The sequence below is a fragment of the Tasmannia lanceolata genome, unplaced genomic scaffold (assembly GCF_043159265.1).
Source record: "Tasmannia lanceolata isolate RefF3 unplaced genomic scaffold, GAP_Taslan_0.1 ptg000008l, whole genome shotgun sequence".
Lineage (NCBI taxonomy): Eukaryota > Viridiplantae > Streptophyta > Magnoliopsida > Canellales > Winteraceae > Tasmannia > Tasmannia lanceolata.
The window spans coordinates 12,446,678-12,467,678 of NW_027518685.1; the positions used below are offsets into that span (position 1 = coordinate 12,446,678).

The 21,001-nt window shown below is 39.3% G+C and overlaps 1 protein-coding gene and 3 non-coding genes across 5 annotated transcripts; 1 reads left to right on the plus strand and 3 right to left on the minus strand.

Moving 5' to 3' along the window:
* The first annotated feature begins 84 nt into the window (after positions 1-84).
* LOC143884385 (nuclear matrix constituent protein 1-like) lies at positions 85-21,001 on the plus strand. Of its 2 annotated transcripts, XM_077387917.1 has the most exons (9): positions 85-421; positions 499-840; positions 4,124-4,333; positions 15,536-15,789; positions 15,942-16,212; positions 16,291-16,374; positions 16,615-18,728; positions 18,845-19,097; positions 20,445-21,001. In XM_077387917.1, the coding sequence occupies exons 2-9, from the start codon at positions 532-534 to the stop codon at positions 20,709-20,711; spliced, it is 3,762 nt and encodes a 1,253-aa protein (XP_077244032.1). In that variant the 5' UTR covers positions 85-421; positions 499-531; the 3' UTR covers positions 20,712-21,001. The 2 variants fall into 2 exon arrangements, with proteins under 2 accessions (XP_077244032.1, XP_077244031.1); XM_077387916.1 differs by having other exon boundaries at positions 85-840.
* LOC143885698 (small nucleolar RNA snoR97) lies at positions 12,369-12,470 on the minus strand. The gene has a single exon (XR_013253562.1). It is a non-coding gene; the product is annotated as a small nucleolar RNA snoR97 (small nucleolar RNA).
* On the minus strand, positions 12,793-12,908 carry LOC143885679 (small nucleolar RNA Z278). Its single transcript, XR_013253545.1, has one exon. It is a non-coding gene; the product is annotated as a small nucleolar RNA Z278 (small nucleolar RNA).
* LOC143885680 (small nucleolar RNA Z278) lies at positions 13,026-13,142 on the minus strand. The gene has a single exon (XR_013253546.1). It is a non-coding gene; the product is annotated as a small nucleolar RNA Z278 (small nucleolar RNA).

The window sequence follows — 21,001 nt, forward strand, 5'->3', positions numbered from 1 at the left end:
ACCCCACTAACGAAAGGGCATTTTCGTCAACCAGAAGATACAAGTGGTAGGGCCAATAAATAAAAGTAAGATCAAACACGAACCATCCGCGCAAGAGTGGGGGAAAGGGCAAAAAACTAAAAAGGCGACGAGAAAAAGCTAGACGTTTTTGAGTTTCCTTCTCCCATCGTTCTTCGCATCTTCCTTCGGATTCCAGAGCCATACTCTTCGCCGGATTTGATAAACCTGTTCACGTCCGCCACTTTCCCTACTCTCTCTATTTCTTTTCTTGATCTCTTGCAGGAGCCAAGATTAGGGTAGGGTTTTCTAGGGCTCCAATAAGAGGGCAAATTCCCTTTTCTCTTCTGGCTAGGGTTAGGCGTTCTTCTCCTAGAAGCCGTGAAGTTAGGGTTTCGTGAAGGGGACGAATTTCCAGGCGCTTGTAAGGGTTTGGTTTTTTTTTTTTTTTTGGTCTCTTTATTTTCTTATGAAAGAGAAATCTGAGATCTGGAATCGCAGAATTTGTGAGGGATTTTTGGAGGAGATTTGGTGATGTTTACTCCACAGAAAAAAGGATGGCAGGGTTGGTCACTTTCGCCGAGAACAGAGGCTTCTTCAAACCCTAGAAATGGAGGAGGAAGTGGTGTTGGGAAAGGTAAGCGTGTGGCTGTTGTTGATGGGCCTCCTCCGCCATTGGCATCATTAGACGAGAATGGTGGTGATGCGTTGGTGGGTTTCGAAGGCGGTGGTGAGGCGGATGTTTGGAGGAGGTTTAGGGATGCTGGGTTGTTGGACGAGGCGTCATTGGAGAAGAAGGACCGCGAAGCATTCGTTCAGAGGATAACTAAGCTCGAAAAAGAGGTTAGTGAAGAACCCATATCTGTTTGTTTCTCCAACATGGGTATGTTGTTTTGGCTTTTGGGTTTGTTTGCTTGATTGGTTTTGAGCGAATTGCCGTATATTGTCTAATTTCCTTCATGGGTTTTGTGGGTTTTCATGAATTTTTAAACTTTGATTTGGGTGGGTGTAGCTTTTAGAGGTTGATGTTGTGGTGTGGTTCTAACCTGTTTTTCCTGTTGTATTCATGGATCATATGATTGTTATAGCTTTTTGTTGCCTTTCTCTGGATCAGTAAGATTGGAATTGCATTATTTGAATGTAGTGAGCATTGAACATGTCAGACATCTTTAATTGAGTCATAAAATGCAACACTATCAAAGACATTAGTATACTCATGATGGCTGTTCTGGGCTTGTTCACTTGGTGACGCATTTGCAAAATCAGAAACTATGTCAGGTTCAAGCATTAGAGCTTTACTAACTTGCGAGTTAATATAAAGTTTTTATACGCTGGCGCTGTAGCTTATATCAGATATTCCAGGATGCAAAGTGTATTTACATGCATGGGGGAAATTCTAGTTACTAAATGTGAAGCACACTGTTATTAGATGTCTGCATATCAATTATGAAATGAGGATTGGTTTATCTGTTTTGTAATGTCCAATAGCACTCTTAATGTTAAACTTATATCAGCACTAGATTTGAACTCTCAAAAAAACCTACCTCACCTAACAGTGAACTCTTTAAGGCCACCTAAATTGTAAGCTTATCCACCCAAAACACGTCATGTTTACTTGATAGGACCCACATAAATATGGACTCATATTTAAACTGCCCCTTTCATACAAAGTATAAACCAGGTTTTTTTTATAAGTCAAGTATAAACCAGCTTAAACCAACTTAAAAAAATACTTAATGAATTAAATAACTCCTCCCTCACAAAAAAGATGCAACTTTTGTACTTTTGAGTCCTATAACCAGTTTTGGACTTACAAATTACAATTAGTTATCAAATCCAAAAAAATTAAGGCCTTAGGTGGTGGATTTTTTCCCTATTGATTATGAACCATTCATTTTTTCGGTCATCCACGTGCAGGTCACTAAGAATCATAAATAAGACATTTGCGGCATAATCTAACTGTGTTGGGTCCTCAGTTCATGAGGTGCACCATGCACCTATATTGCTGGATGGTTCAAAGAAAATAAGCTTCAACCCAAAAGCTTGAGAATCCCCAGTCTAAATATTTACCATATATCGCACCTAGAGGGATATGAATAGGTTCGTAGGTTCCATGGTTTTAAATTCCTCCGACGTTTTCCCGAAAAGATAGAAATGTTTCCATTTTCATCCCCACTGAAATGAAATCTCAATGAATTCCTTCCACGCCATTATTTTCGACTGAAATTCCCGAAATTCGACTGAAATGGTCGCAACAACAAAAAAGGAAAGGTCTTATGATTTACATCATATAAAGCTATTTACATGGTATTGACGCAGAGTTGGGGTACTTGGAGGGGAGGCTGGTCATTGTGCTTTCTTATACTTCATTACCTTGTACTTCTTTATTGACTTTTAACATGACGAAATGTTATGGTGGATCCTTCAACGAGCTCCTGGATTTCATCAAAACACCTTGTAAATCTCCAAGGTGGGGTGTGACTGACTGCCCATAAGCCATCTAATGAAATTTAGAGTCTCCTTCTATGGTAACTCTATCAAGAGAGGCCCTCTCTGAATATCGCAGACCCTACAATACCAACCTACCCTTCGCCTCGTTTGAGTCAGGCGTTCCTATGGGGACCCGAAAAAGGCCCATTACGTCTCCCGTTGTTCATCTCTGACGTAATGTGACCTCGAACGCTTGCCGGGCCCAAGTTCTCCAAATTGGATCAGTCAAAATTTGGCCGTCTGGTGGTTTCCATGAGATTTTCTGCGACTCCATGTGTTCTCTGCTGTTGCACACCTCTCTCCACCCATACCACAGGTTGTAAGCCGAGATGAATCAGAAAGAAGGAAGGATTTTGGCCCAAGCAATAGTTAAGGCTATCACCTTAGTGAAAATAAACTCCGATCTCTTCACCAGCCCCTTAAAAACACGCGCATTCCTTTCCTTCCATATCACCTAAATGGTGGCCACAAGGACCATGCTCTAGAGAATTTTCCTTTCTTTTGCTATGGTACATAGAAACAACATTTCAACAGGTCAGCTAGGCTCGCCGTAAATACCCATGAGATGATGCCAAATCTACTGATAACTTTGCTACACACTTCTCTACCCAAACGATTGTAAATCAAAATGTGGTTCGCTGACTCCTGACTATACTCACAATGCACAATGGTCTACAATCAACATTTCCCGGCTTTGTAGGTGATCTACCGTGAGGATTTTGTCCTGGAAGGTTTACCAACCAAACACACTAACTCTGGGAGGAGCCGGGATGTCCCATACCTTGGAGAGGAGAGAGGGATTTTGCCTATGATTTGGCCGACACTTTGAATTTATAGCTAACGCATGTGTTGTGTCGTGTCCGACACGACACCCATGTCCACATGTGTCAACACTCCTTTGGACACTTGAAGTGTACTGCTAGAAGTGTCAGTAACTTTATATGTATGTACGTGTATGAGCGTGCCATTATTTCTAGATTTTTAGGGGTTTCCATGTCAGATACCTCGCATCCGTGTCGAAACTCGGTACACGAATCTGTGTCCACAAATCATGATTATATGTACTTTCTATTTTAGTTGTATCCCCGTTTCTAAATTTTGGGATTTTACCGTGTTCGACACTCTGTGTCCGTGTCGACATGCGACACTCGTGCCTGTGTCCACAAATCATAGGATTTTGCGCAAAAGCCAGCTGATAATAAAATGATTTGACAAAAAAGACCCCCGAAGAGCATCCATGGGTCTTCTGTGTATTCTAATTTTGTTGTGTATTTTAATTTTTCTGTTTTCATATTTTGAAGATACTTTTCACTGAAAATCTAAGTTTCAGCCACTATATAATGTTACGAGAAAGCATCTATTGTTTTATGCCTTTTTAAATCAATTCCTTTTTGCCATCTATATGTTAACTTGTTTTCTATTTCTTAATTCCTTTTTGTCATCTATATGTTGACCTGGTCTCCATTTCACAATCTAATCTGTGAAATGCATGATACTCAATCTGATGTATGGATATTTTGAATGAAGTTGTTCATGGGTTTGGTTCTCATCTTTCAATTGTCGTTCTAGTATAAAATTTGGATCTGATGTTAAATGATGGTTTCATTTTTATGTTTCTAACTGGTTTTATGCGCAGCTGTATGAATACCAGTATAATATGGGGCTTCTCTTGATTGAGAAGAAGGAGTGGATTTCTAAGTTTGAAGAACTGAGGCAAGCATTGGAAGAAGCAGAGGAGATGCTAAAACGAGAACAAGCTGCACACTTGATTGCCATGTCTGAAGTAGAAAAGCGGGATGAGAATTTGAAGAAGGCCCTTGGGGTGGAGAAACAATGTGTTTCAGATGTAAGCTATTTACTTGTTTTGTGTTTACTTTTCCTGCTTTGGTTTTACTTTCTTTTGCTTTGAAAGATTCATGTTTGTTTTTTTTTTTTTTTTTGCATTAATTCCTTCTTCTTCTTCTTTTTTTTGTATTATATAACATGCTCTTTGTTTTTCCACATAGAAGAATATTGACCATATTGCATATTAGCTTTACTGTGCAAGAATTACAATGATGGAATTTAGGGTCTAAGTTTAATTACAGTGATGGCAATTGGTTCTAAGTTTAAAAGATGTCATGAAATTTGGAACTGGAGAGGTTTTACTTCTAGTCATCTTGGCCATTTTTTGGGTTACTGTATTTTCCTTTCCAATGAAGTTGTGTTGTTCTTTTCTTTTTTCCTTTCTTGATCCTTAGAAATTGATCAAGTTATCTAACATCAATTCAAGCCTTCCCAAATTTAGATGAGTCTTTTTTGACTTGGTCAAGGGTTCTGTTCCAGAGTATATCTTTTCAGGGTCGAACCAAAAAACGAAAAAGGAACTTCGAATATTTCTCTCTTTACTTTACCTTTATTCGGCAGAAAAAAAGGAAAATTCCCCAGTTTGTCCCTGCCCCGAAATGAAATATGAAATATGCAATAACAGGAGACTGGAATGAAAGTCTCCATTGCATTGGTGGAACAAAACTATCTGATGTATCAAGTTAAAATCTTGTTTGTTTAATTTCTCAAGATGGGTCATGTTAAGTAAGCTCAATATTGGTTCATTGATTTTAATCTTTTCTGTTGTTTTGTGATTTATGTTGGGAAATCGATTATGGTTGGAAATACTTGCTGTCATTTTACCTCATGTTTGCATATGATGGATCCACTCGGCACACAATGGCCATGTGAATAGACTAGCTACTACTGTGTAATTCTCTCGAGTTTTAGTTGCATAGGCACCACTTACGTGATTGTTTGTTTTTACCTTAATAGCTGGCAAACTCACTGGGTTCTATAGACTTGGGTGAGTCAATCTAAATCGAACACATATACTGGGTTGACCTGGCATAATTACAAGGTTTGTGCGTAACTTGGGTTTGACTCCATTGGGGCACTATTCATACATGTCTAGAACGATTTGTGCAGTTAATGATATTGGGACTTTACGGGATTTAATCTTTTCCTTTTGTAACTTGGAAAAAATTCAAGAGTGAATCACCTTAATATTGTACAACTCTTTCTCATCGAATGGTCATATTTCAACTATGATTGAAAGGATTAACAATCATTTACTCATGCTATGGCTCCTAAATATACTGAGCTGGGTATTACGACTATGGTGTTTTGGTGGACTACAAATAGGATTTAAGATTGCCTTGCATTTTTGCATTCTGTTTAAATGAAGATAATTATCTCCTGTGGGCCCTTGTCGGGAAAACTATATCTTTGAGAGAGGAGGGCGTGGGGTTATGTTTATCGTACTGATATTGCCCATCAAAAGGTGATTTTTAAACCATGGTTGGAAGGAGTAGCGATTATTTACTCATGATATGGCTCCTTAATATACTGAGCTGAGTATTACAACAATGTTGTTGTTTTGGTGGATTGCAAAGGGGATTTTGGATTACCTTGCATTTTTTCATTCAAGTGGAACAATGTAAAAATATTTCTAGTGGAAAGTGAGTTATAAATTTGCAACAAATTGATCTCACTACCACTGATTTATCATAATAAGCTAGAATTTCTATGTAAGGAAGTAACTTATTATTACCCTCAAATTCTTGTTTTACTTGTACATGCACTTGTTGTGCAAGAAAGAAGTGTTCACATTAAATGGATCTTTAGTACTCGTTTCAATTCCATGGTAGATTAATACCTTAATTTGAGCTTACTGAAATCATTTTTCTTGTGATCGAACATGTCATAAATGTCACATTAGCTGTGATCAAGGTTCTGAAAATTGGAATCGAATCGTAAATCGTAACAGGGTTCTAATCGTATCGAATCGTAAATCGTAAGATTTTTTCAGATTTATATATAAAAATAGAAAAAATATTAAAAAAATAAAAAAAATAAGAACAAAATGAGTAATTATCTATTTTTCGTTCAAAACTATTAAAATAAATATAGAATTCCATGATTAGTAATCTGAAGCACAAACCACATTCATCGTACAATAGATCACTAAACAAAGCACAAATTATATTCATCATACAGTAAATCATTACATAATTTATCACAGCAGCAAACAAAGCACATACTCAATTAAGGGTGTCAGTTTGGGCTAGGGCTCGGAGGCTCGCTTGAGCTTGGTTCGGTATGGGCTCGGCTTGAACTCGGCTCCAATCTTTAACGAGACAAGCCGAGCCCGAGCTAAGCCAGGTTCAGCTCGGCTCGGGCGCGGCTCGTTTAGATGAAAGGGTGCTATTATCAAAACATAGCAGCACCAATATCATTTTTCTTTTCTTTTTAAGAAAATATAATAAAGAGAATATACATGTTTTTACTAAGACCACCCCTGGTATCTAAAAGAGTAGTCATAAATTCATCAAAGGGGTTGTCCATGGAGTAGAAGGGGAAGTAAATATATGTATTTTTTAGGCTACTTTTCACCTCAGACCACCCACAGTGGAGGCTGTGGTGTAAAAAAGAGTAGTCAAATACAATACAAGGGGCTGTCCATGAGAAGAAAAAGGGGCCAAATATATCACTCCCTTTTTAAGCAGAAATGAGAAATCCAATTAGGGTTTCAAGGGGGCCTTCATCTTCGTTGAAAACTTGAAAAGGAGAGAGCAACAGAGAGAGAGAGGGACTTGGTAGGGGTTTTGCCCTGCTCATCTTCTCCGACAAATCCACCACCGGCAAGCAATCCGTATCCAACAACCACCTCCATCTCTACCATCAACTACCTCCAATACGAACCCTAGATCTACTCCCCTTTCATTAGATCCAACTCCACCTCTATAGATTCCGTCAATCTTGCCGGAATCCGGCCATCTCCATCTTCTCCGGCTGTCCTCGCTGGAAGCCGATGAGTTCTCTCCAAACTAGCACCTTTGTCTCTGCAAGTTCTGACCTCTCCAACACAAATCTGGTTTTTCTTCATGTGATTCCAGTTTGCACTGACCCCTATTCTGGTGATTCACGCCATCCGCCCCATCCAAAAGAAGAAAGAGAAGTCTTTTTTTTCTTCACGAGCTCGGGAAGGCTCGCGAGCGGCTCGTGAGCTTGGCCGAGCCCTGCCGAGCTCAAGCCTGGTTCGAGCCCGAGCTCGGGTATTGAGCTTAACGAGCCGAGCCGAGCTGGGCCAAGCTCGGCTTGGCTCATTTACACCCCTATACTCAATTCAATTATATAATAATCACCATACAAAGAAATTCCCGCAATAAACAAAGCATATCGAAATTATTTTCATTTTGAAATCACATTCAGTTCTCAAGATCCAAAAAAGACAAAATCGTAAGAATCGTAAAAATCGCACGATTCAAAGTCGAATCATACTTGAATCTTACGATTTTTATGAAAACCGATTCTTCTGCCGGTTTGAATCATTCATTACTACTCTCATTGTTGTCTTGCCACAATCTTTGTTTTTATTTCATTGATTTCTATCCATATGTGGCCCTTCATGAAAATGTTGTTTTTATTGAATAGGCCTAGAAATGCAAGTTCACTTGTCATGTATATTACAATAGCTCAGCCATCTGAATGTATAGTGTGGATAGTTGTACTAGTAGTTGTTTGAAATGGATGAGGCTTGTTTTCATTGTTTTTCCTTGTTGGGATTAAACATGTTGTGGTACCTTTGTGTATTTTTGGTTTGGCGACTTAGAGAGGGGGATGTGCCTTTGGTCGAGCAGTTCCCTAAGGTCAGTTAAACTTGAGGAGTTCTTCCAAGAGGATTAGTTAGCAGATTTTGTTTCTGTAACGAATTTGGTGCTTATTGAAACACTTGGTGGGGGAGTTCTAACAAGGTTCCTAGATGCTATACTTTCGTGGGATGACTAAGACCAAACAACTTGATCAGGGAGAGTGAAGCACTTGGTAGGATTCTGGTTTATTGTGCCATGCTCTTCGCATAGTTGGCAACTCACCTAAGCAGCAACTATGGGAAATGTTTGGAGAAAGGTATGCTATGCACAAACTTATGATTATATGGAGTTAGGCAATCGCCTAGTTGACTGCATTGATGTCGAAGCCCTCATCTAGGTGCTTGGGCAAACACCTAGGAAGGATTTAGATTTCCAGCTTTAAGAGAAGAACCATGCATTTGAAAAAGAATCTGTTTGATGACTTGCCGATCCCTTCCCAGATTTACTTGCACGCACGTCTTTCTCCTTATTGCAAATCGAGATTTGGATGGTGGGGCTCTGTAAACTGCGCGCGCACGCTATTGATATTTCACGTGTTTTATCTTCGCATTACTGCTCAAATCATGACAGACACTTTCTCGTTGATTGAGCTTTCTACAAAAAAACTGATGTGAGAGCGTATTATCTTATTGAAGCTAAGATGGAATTTGGATCAATCAAGAAACTATTCAGAAGATCTATTGAAGAGATTTAAGGTACAAAATTGCAAGCAGGTAGCAACTCATGCTGATTCGGAATTGTCTTTCATTCCAAGGCATGTGTGTAAACGGATGGTCTTGCGGTGACCTTATCTTGGATTCGCAAGACTTCTTTCGATCCATCTCCTTAGCGTCAAAGAATAGCAAGGGAAATTTTCCAGCATTCAATTCTTTTTCTAATGTGCTTTCTTTAGCTATATCTGCATTTTTCCTCAAGCAAGGAGCTTACCCAAAGTTTGTGGAAGTTGGTTTACACTTCTGCATTGGGAGCATTTTGACGAAGAGTTCACTTTCGCTGAATTTAGGTATGGAGTTTGTTGTTGTTATTGGAGATGCACATTTTTACTTTTTTGAGTGTTGCACAGCGCATAACATTACCTGGGGATCTTAGATTATTGTTTTATGGCCCCCTTATTAGTTTTGGTTAGGAGATGATGCTCTCAATTCATCAACAACTATAAAAGAAAGTGGTTTTCTTTCTTTTTTTTCTTTATTGTGGTTTAGACGTTGGTCATCTGCAATGAATGATCCTGTAGTGTGCCTTGGTTTTTTATTACACTGCTGCATTTAGGTTACCTGTCTTCCCAGATGTCTATTTACTTTTGAATTTTATATTTGTCACCATACTTCACATTAAACACCCCAGATGAGTTCAAAATCCAAATCTTTCTGCCCCTGCCATTCTTCTTAAAGTAAATGAAGTGAAGGATGTCTAGGAGAAGGTAATCCTGTCAACCTCTCCATCAAAGAAATTCCACTTGAAGTTAAGCTTCCAAGAGATCCGCTCCCTATCCCTCTCAATGCAATCCTGAACGGAAGCTTCTTTTTTAGAAGTCACTACAAAAAGTTCAGGGAAAAGATCCATTAACGGCACCTGTTTGCACCATATGGCTTGCCAAAACTTAACCCAAATCAGCATAAACATAGCATAAATATCAATCTCAACGAGGATTTTCAAAGAAGTTCTAAGCTTTAAAGGTCACCCATCAAAAAAAAAAAATCTTCCAAACATATTCTATACAATAATCCCAAACGAAATGAACTAAGGAGCCAAGAAATCAGGTCTCAGTCAATGTTGTTACAGAAATAATTTCTCTAAAGAAAAAAACCAAACTATGGCCCAAACAATGTCCAATAGGGGTAAGAAAATAAGTGAAATTATATGGTGCACGTATGTAACTGCTCGTAATCGGTGTAAGACATAAGTGCCACCTTCGATGTTTGATCCAACGAAAACCTCTCAAAAAACACACTGCCGTTGGATCAAGCATCAAGGGAGACAACAACCTCTTGAAAAACAGGTTGTCGTTGGACCAAACATCAAGGGAGACACCTTGATTGCATGCAGCTACGCTTGGACCATATAAAAACTCAGAAAATTATGCATGATGATATGATTAGGGTAGGATGTAATGGGAAAGATTTTGTTATGTTGGAAGAAAGAAAGGGGAATGTTCATAGGGGTGAGAATGATGGGTTAGGTTGTAGGAAAGTAAAGGGGAAATAGAATCAATACCTGGGATGACATGCTTAGCTTCGTGCCTTGATCTTCTACAGCAGGCAATGCAAAAGTGGAGAAAAGAGAAAGCTAGATAGAGTGAGGGAATGAAGGGCTGATCTTAGCTAAAGTAAAGAGAGACAAAAAGAGGGGAGAAGATCAGATCGAAAGAAAGAGTGTGTTATGTTGTCCAACTTTGGTGGGAAAGGACAGGGAAAGCACCTCTTTTTTCCTAAAATACAGAAATCCGGGTATTTTGTTGAGCCACTTTAGTGGAGTGAGAAATGACGTGGCAATAATGTCGGCTCACGCGGATTCTTTGTAGGGCTCGTTTTCTCATTTTCAAAATCCGGCTATGAAGAGAGGATTTTGGGCTTGGGAAAAGGAAAACAATTTTTGGGCTCTGTTCAATTGCATTCCTTGGGTTGGAATCCTTTGGAAAATGACGTGTCAAAAAAGAAAAGAGAAAGAAAAGAAAATGGAAATGAAAATAGAAAAGGAATAAAAAACGATCGTTTGGAATCCTTTGGAAAATGACTTGTCAAAAAAGAAAGAGAGAAGAAAATGGAAATGAAAATAAAAAATGAATAATAAATGATCGTTTTGTTGCCAAGAAAAAGAAAAGAATCCAAGCCCCTTAGTTGTTGAAAATGGAGAATAATAAAACACAATCATTTTGTTGTCAAGAAAAAGAAAAGAATCCAAGCCTAAAAGTTGATTTCCTTTTCCTAAGCCCAAAATCCTTTCTTCACATCCGGAATGTGAAAGTGAGAAAACGCGTCCAACAAAAAATCCACACGGGCTAACATTGTTGTCACGTCATTTTCAATTTCCACTAAAGTGGCTCAACAAAACACCCGGATTTCTGTCTTTTAGGAAAAAAAGAGAGATGTTGTCCTTTTATTTTTTTAAAAAAGAGGTGCTTTCCTTCTTTTTTTTTTTGAATGGCGAAGATAGTCTCCATGCTTGATCACATAAAAAGTAAAGAGGGGTCACTGAGGAGCATAGTTTGGGACCATACAAGTCCACGATTTGTTTAAGTCCAACTCCAACCATTTCTGATGACTTGAGCCCATTCCATCTGGACTTAAAGAAGTTTTATTTTAGTGAGTTTTTAATTGTTAAGTTACCAGAACTTGCTAGAGGATAAGTTTTGCAGTCCTCTTAGACCAGGGTTTATTAGGGTTTAGGGTTTCGTTCAAGTCAAGTAAGACAGTTAGTAGGATGAGTTAGATGCCATTTAGTCAGGAGTCTACATTCAGTGTAGTCAGGAGTGTACTTGCTTAAGTCAAGTAGACAGTTAGTTGGATGAGTTAGATGCCATTAAGTGTAGCCAGGAGTGTACTTGCAAAGTCTAGTTAGGTTTCTATTTCTAGTTGTTGAGGAGAGAGTCTACATGATGTGTAATGGACTAAAAGCCTACGACCATGGAAAATGTGATTTTATGATGATTCCAATTAGTAAAAAAATAGTTTCCACCACTATTTGCACTTTTCGTGGATGTGATGTCTGCAAAAGCAAGGTATGGGGCCTTGACCCCTTGCTGTGATACCTATGGTTTCATTGGTGTGATGCCGTGGACCTGCTAGTGTGATTCTAGATTGATTTATCACTTTTATCATATGATTTCAGGTGTGTAGACATATTCTTCTCTACTTAATTTTATGTTATCCCTGCTATAAGTCATCTTAGTCTTCTATTTCTTCATAATCCTTGCATTAGGTTATCAATTTCCCACTTTCAATCTCATCTAGGACTTAGATCATCATTCCAAACCCCACAAACAGTTTCCAGAATCCTTAATTTACAGCTTTGTGGTTAAACTTCCATGTTTCGATTCATCCAATTTTGAAACCTTCGATTCTTTATTTTTAGAGTGATCTGTTAGTTTTGTTCTATTACTTCCAGATCCTATAGTTGCCATTATACAACCTGTTAGTCCAGTTTTATCACTTCTTGTAAACCCTGTTAAACCTGAATTCAGTTCTTTGCCTTGTATGTTACAAATAACCTGAAATCAGTTCTTATCTCATTGTTAGACAAGAGAAGAACCTGATGACAACACGCAATTTTGAGTTTTTTAAGCCTTTATGCCCACCATGCATTTAGGGCAAAAGGATAGTTAAAAACTCATGTGTGAGAAAACAGCTGAGCAACATGAAATTATACAGCATCTATTAAAGCTTCTTGTTCTGAAGAGGAAAAAAAGACATGAAAAAATTGAGACAGCAATAGATGAGATCTAAACATAGGGGAGACACAAAATTAGGAACAAAAGAGAAGTACCCGCATTGACACCATCCAGGAATGCCAAGCTGAATGCAACCAAAGGTCACTACCCTAAGTTATATTTAAGCCAGAAATCTACTTACATCATTCTTTAATTTCTTTCAGGTAAGAAGGGTTTTCTTTAAATAATTGTAGCATAGCCTCAGCTAGATCCATTGATGTCACGTGAAATGTAGCTTGGTCAAGTAGGTTGTCCCTGTAAACAGGGTCTTGGATTCACTACACCTCCAAATATATGGATATATCATCATTGGCATTGTCAAATATGATAGTGTTGTTCAACACGTTCTTGTTGTGGCAGGAAAAACATCTAATCCTATGTTCAAGCAAAAAAAAAATGTAAATATTAAAAAAAGCAGTGATAAAGCTAATACTTCATAATGATCCAATGATGTCATATGAATATAGTAGCTCCAAGTAGGTTCTCCCTATAAAATCAGGTGCTTGAAGCCAGTCACACCAAAAAAACATGGATGTATGATCACCGGCAGCTAAAAAAACTTGTTCTGATGCAATCTGTACAGATTACCAAATCCTTCTGATCCCACCTTTTTTTAGTAATTGGGGTGTTTATAGTATATGGGCCCCATATTGTGTAAATGGCCACATGTGGACTCTACATGTTGTTTAGAGTGGATTTGGTGAACTTTTTAGGCAACAAAACATACAGTTTTGTATTTTCTGTTTATTTTCTTTACAGTTTCCTGACAAGTAAACACTCGTATCACAGGCTTTCCTTTCCATTTTCCTCGTCATTTCCTTTTCCTTTCTCACGGGAGTAAAACAACTGAACGCACCCTAACATATTCCTCGTCATTTCCTCTTCCTTTCTTGGTTTTGCCAAGAAAACCTTAGGAATTGATGTTTGCCGGTCCCAAATGTGCCATGATATACGATCTGGTCTAGATCTGGTTTGCATTTGTGAGTCTGGCCTGTTACTGCTCGCCTTTCCATGACTGGATGATCCTAGCCCCTTGATCAAGAAGGATTCATTTAATCCTTTATCTTGCAGATGGACGTCCTTTTGGCATCCGATGGAGATCACTCATGTTGCCATATGGGTGGCGGCCTATCAGATGGTTGGGTCTTGATCTCGTGCCACGAGAGACCACAACTGTATGTTACTTACAAATCAAATCCTATCTGTGATAGTTTGTGTTGTCTAACTTAGTAGTTGTCAGGGCAAAACACATGCGCAGCTCCCTAACATTTAGGGAATAAACTTGCACAGTGCTATTAGCTTCCACATTCCTTATTTCCCTCACTGGTTTAGAATATTCCTGTTTTGTGGGGTATTCGCCAGTATCAAATTTTCTTGTTGTGCTGCTAGCATCCCTCGAATTATCCAACTTCCAGGCACTGCTGACTTTATTTAACTATTCGTCTGTGAGTGGACGACAATTAATTACTCGTCGATTAAGTATTTGTTTACCATTGGCTAGTGGTGTGTATTGCAGCCGTATGATTGTGTTTAAATACATACGCCCATGTCGAGGTTGTGTGTCGAGTCTAATTCATTTCTCCATAAGTGACTGACATTGTTTTTCGTGGGGTCAGATATTTTTGTACCATTTGGTGGCTGCCTTTATGACAGCAGTTGGATGGTTAAGTGAAAATTCATATTCTAGCTTTGATGTTGTCAGATCCAATCCTCTCCAAATTATTCTTGGTGGGCAAAGTAAAAGTTTTTCATTGCAAGTATAGTTTATGAGGAAAATGATTGTGAGCTTGAAGCTCATATAGCTTATATGAGCTTGAGGGCCCAAACACATGGGTCCCACATTTTTTGTGGTGATCCAAACTATTCATTTGCAAGGCCCCATCATAGATAGGGTGTGTACCAAAAATCAGCTCCATTGGATCATCCTAACCCCTCCAAAATCGGAGGGCAAAAATGGGCAGATTTGTGGCAAACAGTGTCTGTCCATTTTGCCCTCCACTTTTGGATGGGTTAGGATGATCCTATGGAGCTGATTTTTTGTACACACCCTATCTATGTAAGGGCCTTTCAAATGAATGCTTTGGATCACCTAACAATGTGGGCCCACATATGTTTGGGCCCTCAAGCTCATATAAGCTATATGAGCTTCAATCTCACAATCATTTTCCTCATAGTTTATATGTAATAGGCAGGATTGTAGTTTATCTGATGTTTACTTTCGATGCATATGTTCAATGGGGATGGTTGTGTGTTGCAACCCTGACACTGTTATCCAATGACATACTTGGCAAACACAAACAGTAGGATTCATGGATTTAACACTAAATTTATTACTTGTGTATGATATATATATATATATATATATGGCAAGCAAAGAAATCCAATTGTGTATGATATTAATCAGGTTACAGAATGGTTAGTAGGTTAAATAAACGTAATATATATATTTCCTTGTAAAAAGCTTTATTCGGATTGTTATAACTCAACACCTGTGGAAAATGTAAATGTAGGCTTGTGGAATTCAGAGAAAAGCAAAATAAATAGAAATAGAAATCTGTAATCTTCAATGAAATCGGCTACCTCTTTCAAAATAAAAAATAAAAATGGAAATCTGTAACTTTTGATCCCGAATGTATAGGTTATAGCAATTTAGAATACGGCACATGAAATGCATGCCAGAAGAATCCTTTCAACATGTCTTTTTGTGTAGGCTAAGCATGTGGAATCGATGCCTTAATTCTGCAGTAAACTTAACTTCCTACTAGTACTTTGACTGCGGTTTATGCTTATGCATCTCTGTAACATCACTAGTTTATTTTTGTCATGGTCCTGACAAACGAATTAGCAGGTTTAGTCATCAATTTGGTTTTCTGATGGACTTTACCATTCAAAAAAAAAAAATGGTTTACTGATGGATGCGAGGATTTTGTATTGTCTGCAGCTTGAGAAGGCTTTGCATGAGATGCGTGCCGAATCAGCAGAAAACAAGTTCACTTCTGATAAGAAGTTGGCCGAAGCTCATGCTTTGGTTGCTGGTATTGAAGAAAAAGCTTTGGAGGTAGAAGCAAAACTGCGAGCTGCTGATGCCAAGCTGGCAGAAGCAAGTCGAAAAAGTTCGGAGATTGAAAGGAAACTAGAAGACATGGATGCCCGTGAAAGAGAACTTCGTAGGGCGCGGCTTTCCTTCAATTCTGAGTATGCCATAGACTTGTTTCTACTCGTCTTCAAATTACTTTCTCTCAATTATTCTTGTACCTTGATTATGTATTGAGGTTGTGTTTTCTAGTTGCAAGTGCAAATTCTTTTTTCATCCTTTTTTATGATTATTATCGTGAGTTGTCATTCAGGAAAAACACACACGAAAGTGACGTTTCTAAGCAAAGAGAAGAATTTAGAGACTGGGAAAGAAAGTTACAAGAGGGTCAGCAGAGGCTTTTTGAGAGCCAGGGACTTCTTAACCAGCGGGAGGACAGGGCAAATGAGAAGGATAGGCTTCTTATTCAGAAAGAAAGGGATCTTGAAGAAGTACAAAAGAAGATTGATATAAATAATTCAAATTTTAACAAGAAAGAAGCTGATATGAGTATAAGACTAACAACATTAACTGTTAAAGAGGAGGTAAGTCTAATTTTAGCTATTTCCATATTTGTCATCCACCTATAAATTCTTACAATTAAGTTTATGTTTTGGGTGCAGGAAGCTGATCTTCAGAAAAGGAACCTAGAGGTGAAAGAGCAGCAATTACTTGCATTAGAAGTGGAGCTTATTGCCAGAGAAAATGTGACTTCCTATCAATAAATATATATATCTAAAAGAAACTCCACTGCCCTTCGTAATTTCTTGGGCAGTTTTTAACCGTACATTAAATTCAAGCGTATATTTCTATCTTGTCTAGAATGGGAAGGATATGATTTCGATTTCTTGATCCTGTTGGGTTCTTTTCACATTTGTGCTAATCAGTTTCCTGGAATTTTAGTTTACAATTAGGACCTAATAACTAAGTGCATTGGTTTATTATAGGTGGAGATTCAAAAGCTTGTTGATGAGCACGATGCTATTCTAAAGAAAAAAAGGGTAGATTTTGAGTCTGAACTGGAACAAAAAAGAAAATTTCAGGATGAAGAATTTGAAAAAAAGCTGAATGCGGTGAAGCAAAAGGAAGAAGACATCAACCACAAGGAGGAAAAACTTGTTAAAAGAGAGCAGGCTCTAGAAAACAAGTCTGAGAATTTGAGGGAGAAAGAGAAAGACTACGAATCAAAATTGAAAGCTTTGAAGGAGAGGGAGAAGTCCGTCAAGGTTGAAGAGAAGGCCTTGGCGACAGAGAAAAAGAAAGCAGAGGCTGATAAACAGGAGTTGTTGAATCTAAAGGCTGAACTTGAGAAAGGTAGGGTTGCTATGGAAGAACAAGAACTGCGCATTCTTAAAGAGCAGGAGAATCTTAAAGTGATTGAAGCCGAGCGGAGCGAACATATCCGGCTGCAATCAGAATTAGAACTGGAAATAAATGAATACAGAATTCTGAAAGAATCTCTTACAAAGGAAAAGGAGGATCTGAGGCAGCTAAGAGAGAAGTTGGAGAGAGACTGGGAAGTGCTAGACGATAGAAAAGTTGAGATTGAAAAAGAGCTAAATCAAGTCAATGAGGAGAAAGAAAAGTTGAAAAGATGGAAATTAGATGAAGAGGAAAGAGTGAAATCCGAGAAGGTGGCATTAGAAGCTCAGATGCAAAGGGAGAGGGAAGCTCTTAGACTGGAGAAAGAAGCATTCAGAGCCACCATGGAGCATGAGCGATCCGAGATATTGGAAAAAGCCGAAAGAGATCGTGAAAATATGTGTCATGATTTTGATGTTCGTAAGCACACACTCGATGCTGCTATGCAGAGTAAGAAGGACGAGATGGAGAAACAATTGCAGGAAAAAGACAGGGAGTTTGAGGAATATAGAGATAGAGAAACGAGTCATATTAATTCCCTCAAAGGACAAGCTCGAAGGGAGATGGAAGAAATGAGGCTAGAAAGGCAGATGATTGAAAGGGAGCGGCAGAAAATTTCAATGAGCAGAAATGATCTCGAAAGAAACCGAATTGATATACAAAAAGACATCGAAAAGCTTGATATTATTAGCAGGAACTTGAAAGATCAAAGAGAAGAGTTGATTAGGGAGAGGAAGCACTTCCTTGCCCTTGTTGAGCAGCATAAGAATTGCAGAAATTGTGGGGTATTGGTGCTTTCTGATTTCCAACCCTTATTACTAGAAGTTGAGGATGCAGAGCCTTTTCTTCTGCCAAGACTGGCCGAAGGCTATTTGGAGGAGACTATGGCGGATAGGGTTGCTCCTCCTGAAAATCCAAACATCGATATGTCTCCACCAGGGGGAGTGGGCCCAAGTTCTACGAGTCCTGCTAGTGGGATGTCTTGGCTTCGGAAATGCACTTCAAGGATATTTAACTTTTCCCCTGGAAAGAGAGATGAGAATGCCATGCAGGGTCAGCCAGAGGATAACAGGGAGGCTTCTCATGGATTAGATGAAGCTGAAGATGAGCTGGAACCCTCCTTTGGATTAGCGAGTGATTCTTTTGTTATCCAGGAGATCCAATCTGATACCAGTATTAAAGAGATGGGAGGTGAACCTACACCATCTGTTGATGAAAAGAGTGACACTGTTAGGGCAGAAGGTGTTGCAGAAGTTCTTCCCGCATTGCCTGAAAATATGGGAGACTCCCCACCTGTGACGACTAAATATAGCAGACGCGGACGCAATTCTGGCAGGAAAGGTAAGCTCAGAGCTACACGCTCAGTGAAGAACGTCATTGAAGAGGCCAAGGCGATTCTTGGGGAAACCTCGGAACAGAACAACGATGAGCCAACGAATGGGAAAGCTGAAGATCTTGCGGTGATCAATGAGGAAAGCCAGGGAGATTCTATTCACGCGGATAGGAAAACTACAAATGTTGGGCGGAAGCGGCAGCATGCTCATGCTTCGAGAACTACTACTAGTGAGCAAGAGACTGGTGACAGTGAAGCGCGTTCTGATAGTGTCACAACAGGTGGTCGCCGTAAAAGGAGGCAAATCATTGCTCCAGAGATTCAGACTCCTGGAGGAAAACGCTACAATCTCAGACGGTCTACTGTGTAAATTCTTTTTTCTTTCACCATTAAAAAAAAGTTCTTTTTTCTTATGTATTCTTTTACCGGTATCCTTGCCCTTTTAACTTGTTACCTAAAGTTGCATCTAAATGTGGTTTCAGTGCAGGCGCGGCTGCAGCAGCCCAAGCTTTGACTGATCAGACTGTAGGAACTGAGAGAGGGGATCATCAATTACCTGGATTGCCCAAAAACAAGGTTGTGGGTGGTGGCGACAATTCACAAGAACAAGCTCCTATCCTTGACCACACTGTTGCACCTAGTGAGGATGATACTAGAATGCAATTGATGCACAAAACGACGACAGAAAGCATCGTGGAAGTTCACGAGGAATTTTCACTGCAGAAAATTGTCAGGGTAAATGTTTTCTTTGCTTATTTCCTTATTTCCTTATTTCAATATTATTTTAGAAAAGTAATAGTAAATTTATTATTATTGCCTAAGCCAAAATACATCATGGGGGACAAGGCATCCCTCCAACACAACAATCGTCTGACTATCCCAACAAAACAGCAACTTCATGCTTACCCCCATGTACCCACACGAGCAACAGAGATACATAATCGTCACTCGATGAACAATCTTTATACCACTGAGAAATTGTGTACTGTAACCTGCATTCCCACCATATCATCCACTCCCTGTCTCGCAAATGCATCTGCCGATTCCTTGTTGATCTCCTCCTATGATGAATTTGGGGAGCAGCAATACGAAGGAGATCCCTAATTTTAGCGATAATATGGGCCAGCCTCCACGGACCCATAGACTCCTTAGTTGCCCACGCTATTACATTAGACGAGTCTCCTTCAATCATTAGTGGACGAAGGCTATCATCCACACACCACTTCAGACCCCATAATAAGGCTTTAGCTTCAGCTTTGTTTGAGTTACAAATCCCAGTTGATCATGCATACGACATTTATTGTCCTGCCATTTGAGTGATGAATTACTCCAATCCTTGCTTCACGTGGCTTACCCTTGGAGCTCCCATCAAAGTTCAATTTGAACCATCCGATTGGAGGTGGTTGCCATTTTGGAGCGACGGATATCCTTGATCTATCCTCTTGCGCAATCGCTTTCCATTCTCTCGTGATGTCACCCACTTGATAACTAGCTCCTACCGGGTCCTTTTCCCCCCAAGATATTATTTCAATTTTTACGTCTAGAAGGATCCTTCCCCAACCTTTCTTCTTGTCCTTGAAAATTCAGTTATTTCTTTCCTTCTAAATGTGTCAAGTGAGAAGCGTATGGGACTGCCTTCCATAATGTTTGACCAGTTTGTCCAAATGGGCCAGTGAACCAATTTGAAAAGATCGTGCTGATCAATCTTTGGTGAATCCATGAAAGGCCAAAACAAATAATCAAAGCCTACCACAACCGATATGAGAAAGGACAATGCACCATAATGTGATCCAACTTATCACCTCTTTTTTGCAAAGAATACACCTGCTTACCATAAGGTATTTTCCTTATTTCAATACGTTAGGGACATTTTGATTTGTTGCATTCCCCACTACTCACCACCCTATGGTCTCAGTAGTTCATGATTCTTGCAAGTCGCGAACAAACTTCCATGTTCTTGTTCCATGAACAGTCTAGTTTGCACCGCATGTACCCTTCTATCTTGGCTCCGCAAACTGGCCACTGCCATTTCTGCCATTTGTTGAACCACATCACTAATACAGTTTGTTTGTTTTGTGGCAGCTCGAAACCAGGGAGGAGGTCTGCACGGAGACCGATGGAAATGTTGATATGAACCTAGTCGAGGAGGACCAAGAGTTCAGCACGCAGGATAATCATGTGGGGGAGAATGGGGAGGAGGATGTAAATGGGACGGAAGAGGCAAAGGATGATGAAGGATATGGAACTGAAGAGACTGAGGATGGTGGTTATGGAGATGATGGAGGGGATGAATCTGAGATTGGCAATGCGTCAATCGGGAAGAAATTGTGGAATTTCTTTACCACATGAGCTCACTGTTCTCTTTTCTTCGAACAGCCAGCGGGCTCTTTTGACTGCATTGGTTTTTTTTAGTCTGCTGTAAACGCCGTGCGTGATGTGTTTATTTCATTTTGAAAAAAGAGAGTAGTAAACTCGTCTCTTAGGTAGGTGTTTGCTTTCTTTTCCTTTTTTTGGTTTTGAAGGATGTGTTATATTTTCATGTAGTAAATAGCTGTTTCATTTCAACTGATACTGTTTAGACTCTTTCCTCCCTGTATCAACTGATTCTTTGCTCGAGTGCATCAATCTCCTTGCTAGTC

What these genes read in the sequence shown, in the direction of transcription:
- LOC143884385 (XM_077387916.1), top strand. Translation starts at nt 532, where the DNA reads ATGTTTACTCCACAGAAAAAAGGATGGCAGGGTTGGTCACTTTCGCCG. An exon ending in CATTAACTGTTAAAGAGGAG is followed by an intron (nt 16,213 to 16,290) that starts GTAAGTCTAATT and finishes TTTTGGGTGCAG; the next exon opens with GAAGCTGATCTTCAGAAAAG. An exon ending in AATCTCAGACGGTCTACTGT is followed by an intron (nt 18,729 to 18,844) that starts GTAAATTCTTTT and finishes ATGTGGTTTCAG; the next exon opens with TGCAGGCGCGGCTGCAGCAG.